Below are 16,063 nucleotides of genomic sequence, written 5' to 3'. Positions count from 1 at the left end.
ATAAAAGGTACCGTAAATAACAGTTACAACAGCTAAACTTGGCCAGATATTTTTAAGTCGAAAATAAAAGTCCTTTTCTAATAATAAACAAACCGCTTATCCAAATTTAACAAGTTTGGTATCAACTGAAGGAGGACTAAAATAGCTTTAAAACTGAAATATTTCAACGAGGAAAGCCAGCAGAAAGCCTGCTATTGAAAAATATTTAAATAAAAAATTAAAGGTATATGCATTTCTTTTGTATTAAATTATAAAAAAAAAAATATATATAAATAGAAGTGGTACACTGAGGGAAAATAATTTTAGAATTAAAAAAAACGTGCTAAATTTAAAAAGATACGCATATAAAAGAGCACCAACCCAACTCTTTTTAAATTTGAGTATGTACGTTATAAAATATGTCGTTGCGAAGTGCACAGATGCTTTTTCGTTATACGAAATTAAAATTAAGAAGAAAAAAATTTAAAAGTGTTAATTTTATTACTAAGTTTATACGCACAGAATAATCGACTTAATTGAAAGCGCATTGACACCGTACACATTTCGCTCTAGTGTTTATACTTACGGCTTTATATCGGCATCAAAGTAACCGTCTTCAAAAGCAAACAAAATAAGCTGTTTTCATTTGACATTTTATAAGTTAACATAATGGAAAGTGATAAAAATCTCGTTTTATTCGGCATTTTAAAATCGTGGCAAAGGAAAAGAATGATTATTATTAATCAGCTTTTAAATACTGATGCGATTATTTGGAATTTGAGCGGAACAGCTGATCTCCAATTCGCTTTGAGTGAGAGCGGTGTTTATACGTATATGCATATATCGTCGTTTAAAGTGCAATAAAATGCAAAGCCGCGTATCAGCAAAATGCAAAACTGCGTATGTGAAGTTGTAGAAATTATTTTTTAGAGCGTAAAAACACTCATATTTCAAAATGATTATCTTTTTTATAAAGCAATCGCATTTCTGGCTAGTATATTTCAGGACGAATGGATAACGATTGAGCTAAGAGCTTGTGCGAGCAAATCCGATTTTTGGCAGCCAATGTCAGTTACGCGGTTTTGCAGAATGACGATACGCGGTTTTGTACTTTAAACGACGCTATGCTTTCTTAATTACATATGAAATAGCATCCGGGACGCGCAAAACGCCATCCGTGCAGTGAAAATGCTTAATTTTAATACCGGCGTATTTAATTTGAATATTTCCATTATACGTAGTGTATATATAATGAAAAAATCCATTTTGTTAAGACTTTTCATTTGATATAAAAACGAACATTTTTAAACGGTAATGAAATAAAATTTTTTTATTCTTACAACGCGTTTTTTTTCTCAGTGTAGCCTTCGATCGTTATTTCTGTTTAAAAGCTATTTAAGTCCTCTTTTATTTGGTACCAAATTTGGTTAATTTGGATAAGCGGTTTGTTTACTATTCGGAAAGACTTTTATTTCAAACTTAAAAGTATCTGACCTAATTTAACTGTTGGGGAAAAATAACTACTATACTAACGATATATTACATGCCAAGTCCCACTCCTCAATAGATATAAAATTCACCTTGAATTAATTCTTATTTAATTTGTGAACTTGGCTGTCGAATTATTTACCAAGTCGATGTTCAGACACGGAAACTTTTGTTGCGGAAACTCGAAGCTTGTAGGGGAGAGAGCGACGAGGAAAGGGGACGGGTACCGAGTCGGCCGTACTCGGGGAAACACGCTTTGTGTTCTCGTTCGTCTGAGTAATTCAAGTTGGAGATTCACAGCTGACAACAACAATTGCGTACAAAAGAGTTTCTGTGTGTGAATGCAAAAGGCAACACCAAAAGAGAAATCGCCTATAATAAGAAACTCGAGTTTCCGTGTTTGAACGCAGACATAGAATTCCATCTTTATTTAGATCAGTGATGCATACGGGAGTCTCCGGGAGCTACTCGGCTTTCACACAAAAGTCGTGTGTGCGCAGCTACCGAACTTATGCGCCGCTAGCAGCCGGTCAGTTTGCGTTTGTACTTCATGCTGCAAGCATCACATGTGCGAGCTGTTTTTAGGGTTCGAAATTTCAGACGTTGGTATCGATACTGAGTACTCATATTGGAATCGAGCTTATGGTATCGGTACTCTAAAAGTATCAGGGAAAAAGTATCGATACTACTCAGTATCGGATTCATTAAAATACGTTTTTTGGGATACTAAAATTATTTTATTCTTCAATCGTATATCTAGTTATTTCCTGAAATTAAAACAATAGAAATTTAACATATTTGATTTTTATTTCATTGCAGAACTTACTTTCATGTTAGAAGTAATTTTAACGTTAAATGACAATACATATATATATATATATATATATATATATATGTATATATATATATATATGTATATATATATAATATATATACTTTCACGAATTTCAAATTTTATTAAGAAATTTTTGTAAACTTTTTGGGTATGCATTTTTGTATCCTATTCAATTTTAGTATAATAATGTGGAAGTTTGAATTAAAAGTCAATGGTAGTAGGCTACACGTAAACTTGAATAGGTTGCAAAACTGCATACCCAAAAAGTTTCTAAAAATTCTGCCTTTTCGTGAACTTTGCGTAAAGTTTTATGGCCTTGTTTATAAAAAATAAAAAAGGTATATAAACTGAAGAATGTATGAAAATATCATTTTATTAAGCTCTTTAAACCTACTTTATTTTGTATGAATAAGGCCATTAAACTTTAACTTATTTGGTTTATGTTATGCAACCGACTACGCGCAATTTTAGTTTATTTTAAGTGATGGACAAATTTGAATGATAGTAATCCATATAAGGAAAGAAAATTGGGTTGCCAATGGAAGAAGAAATTTAAAAAGTGTGTTTTTTAATAAGTATTCGATACTACGAGTACTTTGCAAAGTATCGAGTAAAATTACCAAATAAGGTATCGAGTATTAAGGTACTCATTTTTATACCCCCAGTATCGATACTTACTCAATATCGATAGTATCGTTCGAACCCTAGCTGTTTTGCTGAGTACACACATACAGATACAAAAATATTGTGCTTGTATTGGGAGCAGTGTTGCCATTTTAGCCGTTTTCCGGCTAGATTTAGCCGGTTGCGATAGCAAACAGCCGGAGAAATTTCGATTTAGCCGGCAGCCGTTTTGCAGAAAAAAATAGCCGATTTTGCTATTTGCCTTGTTTTCTTAAATTTCAAATATGTATAAATGTTTCCATTTTTGACTAAGCGACCCAAAATCTGTTAGAAATGGCTACTAGCCTTATCGTGGAGAAAATTTTCATGTCAGGCAGGGTTGTATGAAATTGGGCCAATTTCGCTTATTTTTATTTTAAACGAAGAAGGGATTTTCTTCATAAAATGTTTGTTATAAATGTCCTAATTTTAAGTGTGAAGTTTTATTCGCAAACTTAGAAAATAAGAAATTGTTTCACTGTTAAGACACTTAAGATGGGTTTGTGTTTGGATATAATGCCAACAAACAGAATAAATATTACATGTAGATATTGTCTTCCCAGATAGCGCATATTCAATTCTAAATTACAAAACATCATTTTTGCCCACTCCCAAAGGTTTATGGTAAGGGAAAAATTGATATTTTCAAGCACTATGTACCCATATGTATTTTTTTAAACAAACTTTTTTGCTGAGAACTTATTTAAATTCCAAAAACCGAATGCCAACTTGAATTAAAGGAACCAACACTGAAGTGAGTCAAAATGAAAATAAAAGAGCACAAATTTTTATGTAAAGCAAAACTCTCTGGGAATCCTACGAGACATCTGCCGGTCATATGACCGGCCATCCAAATGGGAGATCTGCAGTCTTTTGGCATCATATTTTACGTCAGAATTGAATGGATTTCTGAGAAATCTGACCAGTTCTTTTGTGTAACTGTGATTTTGCATCCCTTGTCAACATATGGTCTCGGTTGATGTTAACTTAAGGTCGTTGTTTTACTGCCTTAAAATTGAAGGGAAATTTTTACAGCGTTTTTTATGTGTATTGGTTTCTATTTGAGTGTATTGAGAATCGGTCAGTCTGAAAAGGCCTAGTAGGGAAGACAATAGGTTTGTTCGTCGAAAATCTGGCGGGAATTATCACTCAAAATATCAGATAGTAAGAAAAAATGCTCCCAAATTCTCTCTCATGTAGAGAAACTTGCAATTTTCTGTACAAACGCAAATTTGCAAGTTTTTCTGCCAGCTAGTTTCCACAGTTGCATTTCAAACAAAAGAAATTTGTAAAGAATTTTTAAAATTCTTTCAGAGGGTCAAAAAACAGGATCTACGTGTATATATATTGTCAGTCCGACTTTCTTCATCATACGATTCAATTTCTTTTTCGGGTTTACTATATCGACTCTGGTTGAGATTGCATTCCGATTAAGAATACAGTTTTTTTTGCCCAGTACCTTTCATATCATTGGAATTAACTAAATTAATTATGTAAACAAGTATTAACTTACATTTTTCATTTTAAAATCGCTCCAGTTTGTAAATTTTTAAATTTCACGAACTTGTTTATTCAAATTATCGTCGACAAAAGATCCAACCATGTGCCACAATCATATGTTTTTCCCAATTGCAAATTATTGCTGGCAAAATTTTTTCTGGCTCGAATTTGTAACTTCTCTCCAAGAAATAGTCTTTTTACTCGTGATTTATTTAAATAAAACATGTGAAATTTAGTTGAAACATCTTAGCCGGTTTTAGCCGGTTTTTTTTGCCAATTTAGCCGGTTCGTCCAAAAAGTTCTGGCAACACTGATTGGGAGCTCTGCCAACGTTGTGCACCACTGATTTGGATGCGTGCTAATTTTGACAATTAACACAAAATTAAAATAAATGTTTTTGTTTTCGAGCAGAAAGACTAATAAAAGGAAACGCGGAAATTAAGAATAATAAGTTTTATGAGAAAAAAGTAATTAATATTTTTTAAGAAAAATTAGAAAAATACTAGCGATGCATCCAGTTTTACCAATAGACCGTTGACAAATAATATTCGATAGTTACATAATTTTTACCTAATTAAAGGTAATCTTTTAACACGCAAATCGTCGACTCTTATAGTCAGCCGTTGAACATTATTAATTAAAATTACGAAAGAGGGTCGACGTAGGGGACACTCTTAACATAGCATCCCCACAGGCAACAAAATTTTAGCTACATTTTTTTCTTTTCCAGATATACGTTTTATCAGTGCACTTGCACAATATTCGATTCGCAAAAGCTCCGCTTTGATTATTGCCACTGAGCAAAAATGCATGAGTAAAAAAGGCGAGTGCAGCACCATGCTCGTGATAGAAGTGAAACTTCTTAAAAAAACACATGTGTGCAGCGAAGAGAAGTTGCTCCTTATTATCATTTTTCACTTTTAATATTTTTTTTTAGTTTTTAATTTTTTCTTTGGATATGAAGGATTGCTCATTCTTTGTCGCTTTATGGCCTTATTCATAAAAAATAAAGCAGCTTTAAAAAAGGTTTACAAACTGAAATATTTATGAAAACGCCACTTTGTAAAGTTCTTTAAACCTACTTTATTTTTTATGAATAAAGCCATTACCAAAATGTATTCAACAAAGTGTGATTGATTTTGGCATTGCTCTCATAACAACCAGGCTATAATGTCAAACTGAAATGAATTCTTAACCCATTTGAATTTTTTTTTTTCAAATTTGAATTTGTTTAAAAAAGAAGTTACACACACATTTTTCAAGCAACAAATTTTCTTAATAAACGTGAAATTGTCAAGAGATAAACCGCCGAGGAGAGCAAGTACATTTAAAGTTGGGAAATAAGTAAATACGTTCGACTTTTCTTAAATATTTAATGTAAGGAAACCAAGATGAAACGGAGCAAAACGTTTGAACGGTGCGCTGTATGCAATAAAAGTCAGGACACGAAAATAGTGCGGATGTTTTAAACCACCTAGTTGCGAATTAAGACGGCAGCGATGGGAAGAAAGCTGTGGTGTTGTACTACGTGATTCATCTCGCGTTTGTGAAAACCACTTCAAGGAAAGTGCTTTCATTAGTTGTCCGTCCGAATCAAGCACTTTCAAACGAGATCGTTTATACCCAGGCGCAGTCCCAATGCCATACGAAATAACTGAAACAAGTGAGGATTTAGAACGCGATCAGGATACATTATTTGTTGATGTCCAAACTCAAACAGGGGACTGTTTAGAATGCGCGTTGAGAACCGAAATATTTCTTCTTACCGAAATAATTAAAACCATGCAAGCAAGTATGGAAGAGCTTAATTTAAAACTGCTCGAAGCAAACTCTTTAATGAAAAACTATTTCGCATGAAAAAATTTAATTTCGAAATTGTTAGAGTTAAGCTCACATGTAAAAGTGGAAACAAATGTAAAATCCTACTTTTATAAGTGTCGAAAAATGTTTAGGATAAAAAATTTAAATATAAAAATAAACGCACAAAAGCATAAAACTTGGGCAATTAAAAACAAGAAAATTGCTAAAACTATTTTATAAACAATTTGTTTTATTTTATTGACAAAATATATATATTCCAGGTAATGTAAGTAAAACAAAACTATAATCGAAATAAAAGCTTAGGGCATCAGTGCTGACAAGATACATGCAAAACTAAGGGTTAATTCGTTTGTTTATACTTTTTGACATAATAGTACCTTAAAAGAGAGTCGCACTGAATTGTCAATCACACCTTGGTTAATACACCTTGGTCATTACTATTCTGTATTCGAAAAATTAAATGTTTCAATGGAATTGCATTCAATGTTAAATATTTGATTTAGATAGCGTTTTTAGCAATTTATTTGAGAAAAATAAAACATTTATATTTTTGTTTTGATTTTCGTTGATTTTAAATTTGCTATCCAAAAATAATTGATATCTAGGGATAAAACAATACTAGTAAATACAAGTACATACTCGATACTTTTCGTCCGATACCAAGTAATTTTGCTAACTCCACTTTTTGTGAAAACTCATATTTGGATATATCAAGCAAGGTAAATTAAAAATGCAACGCTTCAAGTTTATATTCAACTAGCTGACCCGGCGAACCTCGTACCGCCTCAGAATCAATAAATGTTAAAGTAACTTAGTAGGTGAATAAACAGTTTTTTTTAACGGTAAAATGAAAAAGAACTCACAATGAATTAAGTTTAATAAATCTGCAAAAAACCATAATTGGTGGATAGGTTGGTTGCACTCTAGTCGATTTATTTAATCACATTATTATACACGACATTTTTCGTTTTGTTGTCAGGTGCGAAAACGAACAAAGCGGATGGTTTTCCGACACGTGAACATGCCACGTAAAGTTGACCGTGAGAGAAACATTCATTTTCAAGATTCAGGCCACAAACACTCAAAGATTGACCTTGTGATTTGTTGATCGTCATGGCGAATGCAAGACGAATCGGAAATTGAATTCGTTTAAACTCGAATGGTATATCGGTTGGGATCATCGGAATTCTCGGAATGAGAACTTCCTCACTTTCGAACTTTCCTTTAAGTATCGTCGCATGAATAACATTGTCCATGAGTTTTCTCACCAACAAACGCGTTCCGTTACATAGTCTTGGTTGGTTAAGATTTCGAATCATGACAATTACGGAGCCAACCTTCAGTTGTAAATTGTGCGGTGGTAAGCCAGGCAGATCCAATGAGTTTAAGAATTCAGTTGGATAGTTGGTTGCTTCGTCTTCATTTGTTACACAGTCTATAGATTTGAAGGAATGAAGTGGACCAATGATTTGATTTTGAATTGTAATATTTAAGTGGTCTAAAGGGTGAACACACCAAAAATGCGACACTTAGAAATTACTACCAGAAACAAACTAGAAGGCCTTGAAATTATTTTTTTTTTGTATTATATAATTTGGAAGTTTAGATGTTATTAAAATGTTAAAATATTAGATATTATTTGCTCCATATGCAAGTGATCGGTATTTTCATCGCACACGCGCCATCATGTTCTGCACGACTGCATCATCGACATTACGCGATGCGCACAACTACTTTGTTTTGCACTCTTCAATAATTTTCACTCTTTCACCTGTTTTCTTCAAGATTCCTTTGACAATTGACCAATATTCCCCAATAGGACGTGGCTCTGGGCTATTGGGTGGATTGAAGTCGTGAGGTAGAAAATTGATGTTATTTGCATTATACCACGGCAATGTGGCATAGTGGCAGGTCGCCATGTCCGCCTAGAACGATGTCCTACTCCTTATCTGTTGATAAATGACAGAAGACGCCTTTTGAGGCACTCATCCCGATAAACTTGATCATTCATTGTCCCGGATGCGAAAAAAGGGCTGCTCTTACGGCCGCAGGAACAAATAGCTTGCCAAACCATGTGGTTTTTGGAAATTTGGACTTCATTTTCAGCTTACAACTTTCAGGGGCATCTTGACGACTTGCAGCAGTATAAAAATCTTGACCTGCAATATATTTCGAATTTTTATAGCAGTAGGTCTCGCAGTCCATAACAATGCAGTTGTATTTTTTAATTTAGAATTCATACAACTTCCGAATGCGGGATTTCGCTGTAACATTCTACTTTGTGCCTCGGCCTGGCGCTGTTTGAGCTGTAGAACATCTCAATGAAGCTTTCCGCTTTACCTTTTGTACGAAAAACTGCGATCTCCGTACGGATTTTGCAACATAACGCGACAAAATCTTCGGATCTCGCGAAAACGCACTGAGGACCTTCCGAGCACTGTTTTTATCACTTTGACCATGCTAACCCCCGCTCCCTGGTTTTCTCGTAACTATCAGGCCTTATTTGTACCGATTAAAACCCTGCAAACTGTCGAATAGTGCACTCTGTAATTTTTTAGCAATTTTACGTGTACTTAAGGCCGGATCATTTATAAACTCGTGCAAAATGGTTTGTCTCCTTTCTAGCTCGGTTGCCATTTTTAACTGAACCAGGAATCAAATTCAAATGAAATTTCTTCTACGTTCAACTAAGGTCATGGTCAACTTATGGTATTTCAATTTCAAAATATTGAATTCGTTTTGGGTAAGCTTCCCAAAGTGTCGCAGTTTTGGTGTGTTCGCCCTTTACATCTTTGTTCTTTGCCGCAAGAATTGCTCGTTCACTCAACCAATTGTGATATTTGTGGTTAGCAATTATATTCGGGAACACTTTGTTGATGAGCTCGTCCGTTGTTGAAACGAAATTACAAAAATTCAGTGGAAAGGAAATCAATCCGTTTGATTTGTCGACAGGAACACGGCCATTACCGATAGTCAGCAATTGTTTAGAGAAAGATTCGGCGGATGGATCATTTAGCAATGCAACTCGCATATTTGTTGTCAGCTGAATGACTGGTAATGTTTGGCGAAAGTCACCAGACAGTAGAATCATTGCGCCAAAAAAAACATTTTGAGTCATTGCGCAGATCTTTCAAAGTGCGATTAAGTGCTTCCAATGCGCGTTTGTGCGCCATTGTACATTCATCCCAGATGATGATTTTACTTTCTACCAAAACTTTGGCCATGGCTGAGTGTTTCGCAATGTTGCACGTCGGGTTTTCAGTCGTTTGAAGGTTCAAAGGCAACTTCAACGCGGAATGAGCCGTTCGGCATCCTTCTAGCAACGTGGCTGCTATCCCAGAAGAAGCAACTGCTATTGCAATTTCCGATCTCGCACGAACAGTGGCCAAAATCAATGACATGAGGAATGTTTTCCCAGTTCCACCGGGCGCATCGAGGAAAAATAAACCACCGTTTCTATCATCAATCGCCTTCATTAAGGTATTGTACACTACCTTCTGTTGGGTGTTCAACAGTGGTAAATTTGTCCGAACTGATTGGTTCAATGCATTGCGATCATATTCACGTTCACGTTCCAATACTCGATTGAATGCTTCATTCAATTCGCGATGTGGTGTTGGCATTCCTAACTTGACTAACAAACTGTCACACATGAGGTAACATATGTCTTCAATTAAAATTAAAGCCTGGTTATGTATCTCTTCATTCACCTCGAGTTCGGGATTGCCTGAACTGATACGAATTCTGTGTAAAATGTCTTCTGACATGTCAGCCTTGTACTTGTTCCACAGTTCACGTGGATTCGATGGGAAGCATGTCGAAATAATGATAGCAAATAATAGGGGTATTCACGATCCGGTGCATACTGTCTAGCATGGTGCATAGATAGCATAAATAGCATGATTGGCTACTTTTGTTGTTGTTTGAACACATGAAACAACAACAAAATTATACAATCATGCTATTTATGCTATCTATGCACCGTATGCACCGGATGGTGAATACCCCTAATGTGCGTATCTGATTTGGAGATGCAGAAATAAGTGCCTCAGCGATTGTCGTATCCCAATGAGTATCGTTTTCAAGCAAACTGAGCTTTTGACATGCAGCACGAAATGTTGGGCACACTAAACCATTGACAGTTCGAAGTGATTGAAATGATGTCGGCCCACGAACATTTACCAGCAACAACCGCAAGGAGAAGCATTCATCATTCTTCGGATGAACTGTGTAAAGGCGACCAAGAGAACAAGTTGAGCGCACATCCGGATGACCAGGAACCCCGTCGCCTTGCTTCCGACGTTGAAATTTCTTCGATGAAGCGTTCCAAGTGTAATAACTTGGCACCTCGGAGTAGAGCAACGACTGTGCAAACGGATCACTCTGGCAAATCGAAAAGAAACTGGTTAATGTTGTCATTGGAGGTGTTTCAGCACGTTGAGCAACATTTGATGCATTGAAATACACTCGTTGACCATCCTCTAAATGCACCGCCAAATGTACAACGGTGGGATGACGCTCATGAATGGGAAATGAGAATATACGCCAAATTGCCTCATTGCAGCTCACATATCGACCAACTTGATAGTGCGTGATTTCATCGTCTGTGTTGATATTTTGTACGCCAAAAACCGCCATATCGCTACCTTTCGTGACATATTTGCAGATGTATTTGATTGACTTCACGGAGTTCCAAGACTCCACGTTGCAATGTGCCTTGAATGTTTTAGAAAGAAGGGGCGAATACGGAACAATCCAAGTATTGTCGACCTCAAAATCATTTCCCTTCACTTTCAACCGTTATCTTCGGGTGATCGACGCCGATACAGTGGGTAGCCATCGTTGCCAGTGATAGTCTCCGCTGTCAAATTTCGCGGATAACGTTTAGAACACTTTCCGTCGACCATGCACGGGGATTGGGGGTTGATGACCCCACACGGTCCGTGAATAATGTTTGTAATTACAACATCATGCAGGTCTGGATCGGTTTCGGGATCAGGAATCTCGGCACATATGATGTCATCTATTTTGTCCGGACGAATTCTTTCCACTAACCAAATAAGAATGTGTGCATGCGGCAAGCCTCGTTTTTGCCATTCTATCGAATACATCCAGCATCGAGTATCCCCAAATACGCGTTGCTTAATAATGTAGTTCATCAGCAACCGGAGTTTTTGTCTGAAGACACGTGCGGTGAGGTCGTGACGATCACTTGATGTCTGTCCAGGGAGAAGCAGTTTACGAATTTCTGTCTATTTCGGATTGCACGTAAATGTTATAAATAGGTCCGGACGACCGTAACAACGAACATATGTCATTGCATCTTGCGCATATTCATGCATATGACGTGGGCTGCCAACATACGTTGCCGGTAGAATAGTTAATCGACCAACGTTTGTTGCATCTCCTTCGGTTCTGATTGCATCGCGTAAATGAATGTACTCCTCCGATCGCAGTTTGGCTTGGTTCAACCGAATGAAAGTTAGGCGTTCTGTTTCGATTTTCACATACATGTCGACGCAATATTGCTGGAACAATCTACGAAATCGCAGCAAATAGTTGTCAGCATTTTGACGAATCATCAAACGATACGCGTAATAATTCATGGAGCTAACCTTCTTGGTATTTTCCTCGCCTTTGTTGAAATCATTGAAATTAGTGTCATGTTGAAAAGAAAATTTTGATATTGATACTCACCGGTCAATGGATTTATCATGTTGATATTGAAGTAATATCCATCGTTTCCTTGCCAAAACATCAGCGGGTATTGCAATGTGTCGTATGAACGGTGAGTTTCGTACATTCTTTGCAGTTGTCCAGTGTCATGACGTGTAAGCACAATATCACGTGTTTCCAAGTTTTCACCAACAATCGCAATTGCGACTTCATCTATTGTTGGAGCGTTGAATTGGCGTTCGTGTGTTCCGACGGGTCGTTTATCCGCTTTGATCATGACTTTATGGTCATCACTTGGCATGCGATCCAATGCAGTTTTGAACAATAGAACCAATGCGTGATGTTCAAGGAGGAGTTGCTGTAGTTCTTGAAGAATTGCTCTTTTTGTTGCCGTATTGATGGTTTGACGCCGATCAAGTTGGTCCTCCATATTGCCCATAAAGTAAATTTGGCCTTGGATCTGTATAGACAAAGGCGAAGTCAGAATTGCAGATTTATGACCATCAAAAGAAAATTAATATTTATTCGATCGAGCAGAAACTACCTTGAATGTGTGTGTCGCCACGAAGCAGCGAATGCAATGGCTCAGGTGGCGGAGACAGCAATGGCAACATCACCTTTCCACTGAGGCAGCACAATCCTGGCGTTTCTCCGGCGAACTTCAAAGTACCGCAATGAACGCACACAACATCCATGGAGTCAAGTTTAACAGAAGGATGCGAGCTGTAGTCAATTGTGCAATCGTATTGAAACGCTACTCGATTCAAATCAACACTTGAATAACTTCTTGCGCCTCGAATATAATCACGTTGTTGATCTGTATTATAAGCTCGACGATTTCTTATTGCTAAATGAGCAGTTTGACGTACTTCCTCTCTTCGTTCTTGTGTTTGTGAAGCACGAAGTCGGACCATACTAACGCGGCGCTGTTCTCGCGCGGTTTCTCGCTCATCTGCAGTGGTTTGATTGGCTATATTCCAAAGTCTAATTGCATTATGACTTCGTTGTGAAAGATTAGATCTTCTGCGTCGCGGCATTGTAAATAACACTTGAAAACTAACCACATTATTCACAATTACTTAATTAAGAAATTATCTATAAGCGCACAAAAACAAATGTAATAACCTCACAAAGTGAACGCCTTTGGAGGCAACTTACCGTTTGAAAATCGCAATCGAAAATAATTTCCCCAGAAATCGTGGAAAACCAAACACACCAAAATTATCGATCGGATTGATTGCGCGCACAATGACACCTTTGAAATCACTTTTCGCTGAATAACTTCAGAAAAAATTGTTTGAAACGAATTAATTGAATCGAAATCAAATGCAATAACCGTCGAACACTGAATTAAAATTGGCGAAAACTCGGAAAAAAATGTTGGCATCTATCTCAATGGTATGTAATGGCAACTGAATAACTGCCTACTTATTTGACAATTGATACAAAATTTCACAAACTTTCCTCTTCAAACTTTTAAATTTCACGCTCACTTTCTTATTAACGATTTTTAATTACAAATACATATGTAACTCAATTTCAGCGCCACCTGGCAGCAAATTTTTTTCGAAAGAATTCTTTTTCTTGTTAACAATACATATTTTGAATCTAAGCATAATCGGACCATAAACACGATTTTTAGTAATAACTCGACTCCAATGCCACCTGGCGGCTTTTTTTTTGAAATGGTATTGTTTTTTCTATTGTCAATACATATCTCGAATATGAGGCCAATCGGACCATAAATACGGGTTTTACTAATAACTCGACTCCAGCGCTACCTGGCGGCTCTTTTGTTGCAATCGTATTGTTTTTCCTATTGTCAATACATATCCCAAATATGAGGCCAATCGGACCATAAATACGGGTTTTACTAATAACTCGACTCCAGCGCCACCTAGCGGTTGTTTTAATAGTTATTCTTCTATTCGGAAGGTAGACAAATTCAAAAACCAAATATCATAAAAATCAGTCCAGCCGTTCTTGAGTTATAAATGGTGTAACTAACACGACTTTGTTTTATATATATAGATTAAAGGCAATTTCCAAAAGAGGCACAGAAAAAACGATAAGCTCACAAAAAATTCTAAATCTTTTAATTTGCAACGGATCCTTCTGCAAAACTCTTGAAGGAAATGTTTTGAAAAGTTTTTTTCCTCCCCTATAAATTTTCAACAAATGGACTTAGCAGCTTTTCACTCTAAAAATTATCAACATGATTACTTCTTTCAGAAATATACCATTGTTACTTTGCAGAACTGCTGTTGAACAGTGTTAGAATACAGATGACTTTTATTAATTAATTCATTTGTATGAAATAAATTATAAAATAATTGTTTTTGATCTCAATTGCTTTCTCTTTGTACAAAATAACAAATAAAATACGTACATACTAGAGGGCTGCATGAATCCATTCTAAACGGCAAATGAATCATTCATATTGAAATTAAATGAATGTGATTGGGTTTGAATTTTATTGAATTTAAATGAATAGCTTTGCTGATATGATTGTCGACATTACAATATTCAAACGATGTGAAAACAAATTGAGTGAATATGATGGAATTTTTTTATTTTTATAAATCTAAATACCTACATTTCCTTGTATTTATTGAACTTTTCTTATACATATTTTGTACTTGTATGCGCCATAAAAGAGAGTCATTAGATAAGAATAGAATTGGTTTCAACATATAGTATATTTATATTTCTATATTTGAATGCAGAAGCATTATTTAATTTACATTGTCTGGGTTAAGAGCAATAGTACAACGTTTTTCGGTTATTAAATTTCTTGCATCTGAAAAGGCTCTTTCAGAAGCCGCGCTACTTGCGGGTATACAGAAAATTTTGCAGCTCGTTTTGTATAAAATTGGAAAAAAATTTTTGTTCAGATACCACCATTTAAGGCAGTCGAAGTCAGCAGTGAACGTTACATTTAGGTTTGAATAACTTTGAATCTCCTGATCCACAGTATGGGTATTTATAATATAGCATTTATGTCTTACAATATTTGACGTGCACCCCGTAAATTTGTAAATGCTGTAGCATCTTTTACATGCTACAATATCGGGCAACTCTTCGCCAGAGTTATTTTTAACATTGGAAAATATCTCCCAAACTTTGCTACGACCTCTTTTTTGACTCAGTGTGTATTCTCCACTGTGGAGCTTCTTCTTGATGCCGGCACTTTGCAATAATGCGCTTGCGGAGTTCTGTTATTATAAACATATACCATTATCATTATTAAATGGACTGAAATGTAGATTCACTATACATACATACGTACATCATTTTAAGCTAAACGTACTTACATTTTCCTCTACACTTTCCATTCTTTTTTTCGTTTTCGATGCTAAACACAAAATATCACATAAATTGTAATAAATTTGAGTCTGAATAAATTTAAGGTTTTTCATTCATTCATTTATATAATTCTATATGAAGTTAGAAAACTTGAAACGCAATGAATATTCATAAAATACAAAATTCAAAACGTTGGGTGTTTTGAACTTGAAATAGAATACACAATTCTACTGTACTCTCTTTGGCTTGAAATTAGAATCGACTCATGCAGAGGTCTAGTACATACATACAAACGAAGACAATTCTGTTAACAAAATTCTGGGGACTTTTTAAAAACAACGTATTGGACTTTGTCTTTTTTCTTGTTTTCTGGGAGGCCATCCTAGTAAACCATGTTTTAAAACTTAAAGTTGTTCTTAAAAAGATTAAGTAGCATTCGCCTAAAATCAAAAATTATAGTCACATAAATTATTTTGACAAAATTTCATACATATGTGATGGCGTGTTTTATACAAACAATTCTTATATAGGTACAAATATCGATATAAGTAGGTATCGATACTTTTAGCCCGATACTTACTAGGCATTGATACTTTCTTTCGATGCTACTTCCAAGTACACGTATCGATACTTCCATGGTATCGTTTTATCCCTATTGATATCAAATAAAACACCTCTTTGAGGTAAAATTTTCGAGTGTCGAAAGCTGAACTATAAACACAAAATTTATGATATCAGTTTCGGGACGAAAATTAGACAAGTTTTTTAACTGCCCAGGAAACTGACGGAATATAG

At 35.6% G+C, this 16,063-nt stretch overlaps 1 protein-coding gene across 1 annotated transcript; it reads right to left on the bottom strand.

Annotated features, from left to right (window-relative positions):
- Positions 1-7,218: 7,218 nt before the first annotated feature.
- On the bottom strand, positions 7,219-10,924 carry LOC118754555. Its single transcript, XM_036489466.1, has 3 exons — positions 10,278-10,924; positions 9,852-10,018; positions 7,219-7,721 (listed from the first exon to the last, which is right to left on the bottom strand). The coding sequence occupies exons 1-3, from the start codon at positions 10,922-10,924 to the stop codon at positions 7,219-7,221; spliced, it is 1,317 nt and encodes a 438-aa protein (XP_036345359.1).
- Positions 10,925-16,063: the final 5,139 nt, after the last annotated feature.

This window comes from Rhagoletis pomonella, unplaced genomic scaffold (assembly GCF_013731165.1).
Source record: "Rhagoletis pomonella isolate Grant_MI unplaced genomic scaffold, Rhpom_1.0 Rhpom_scaffold_00001, whole genome shotgun sequence".
NCBI lineage: Eukaryota > Metazoa > Arthropoda > Insecta > Diptera > Tephritidae > Rhagoletis > Rhagoletis pomonella.
This window is presented reverse-complemented; position numbering and strand designations above follow the sequence as displayed.

Excerpts from the sequence above, each read along its gene's own strand:
- LOC118754555 (XM_036489466.1), bottom strand. The coding sequence starts at position 10,924 with ATGGCGGTTTTTGGCGTACAAAATATCAACACAGACGATGAAATCACG. Across the intron at positions 10,019-10,277 it reads TTAGGGGTATTCACCATCCG|TTCAGGCAATCCCGAACTCG; the intron begins GTGCATACGGTG and ends AATTCGTATCAG. Across the intron at positions 7,722-9,851 it reads TCGAGTATTGGAACGTGAAC|ACTGTGTAACAAATGAAGAC; the intron begins GTGAATATGATC and ends TCAAATCTATAG.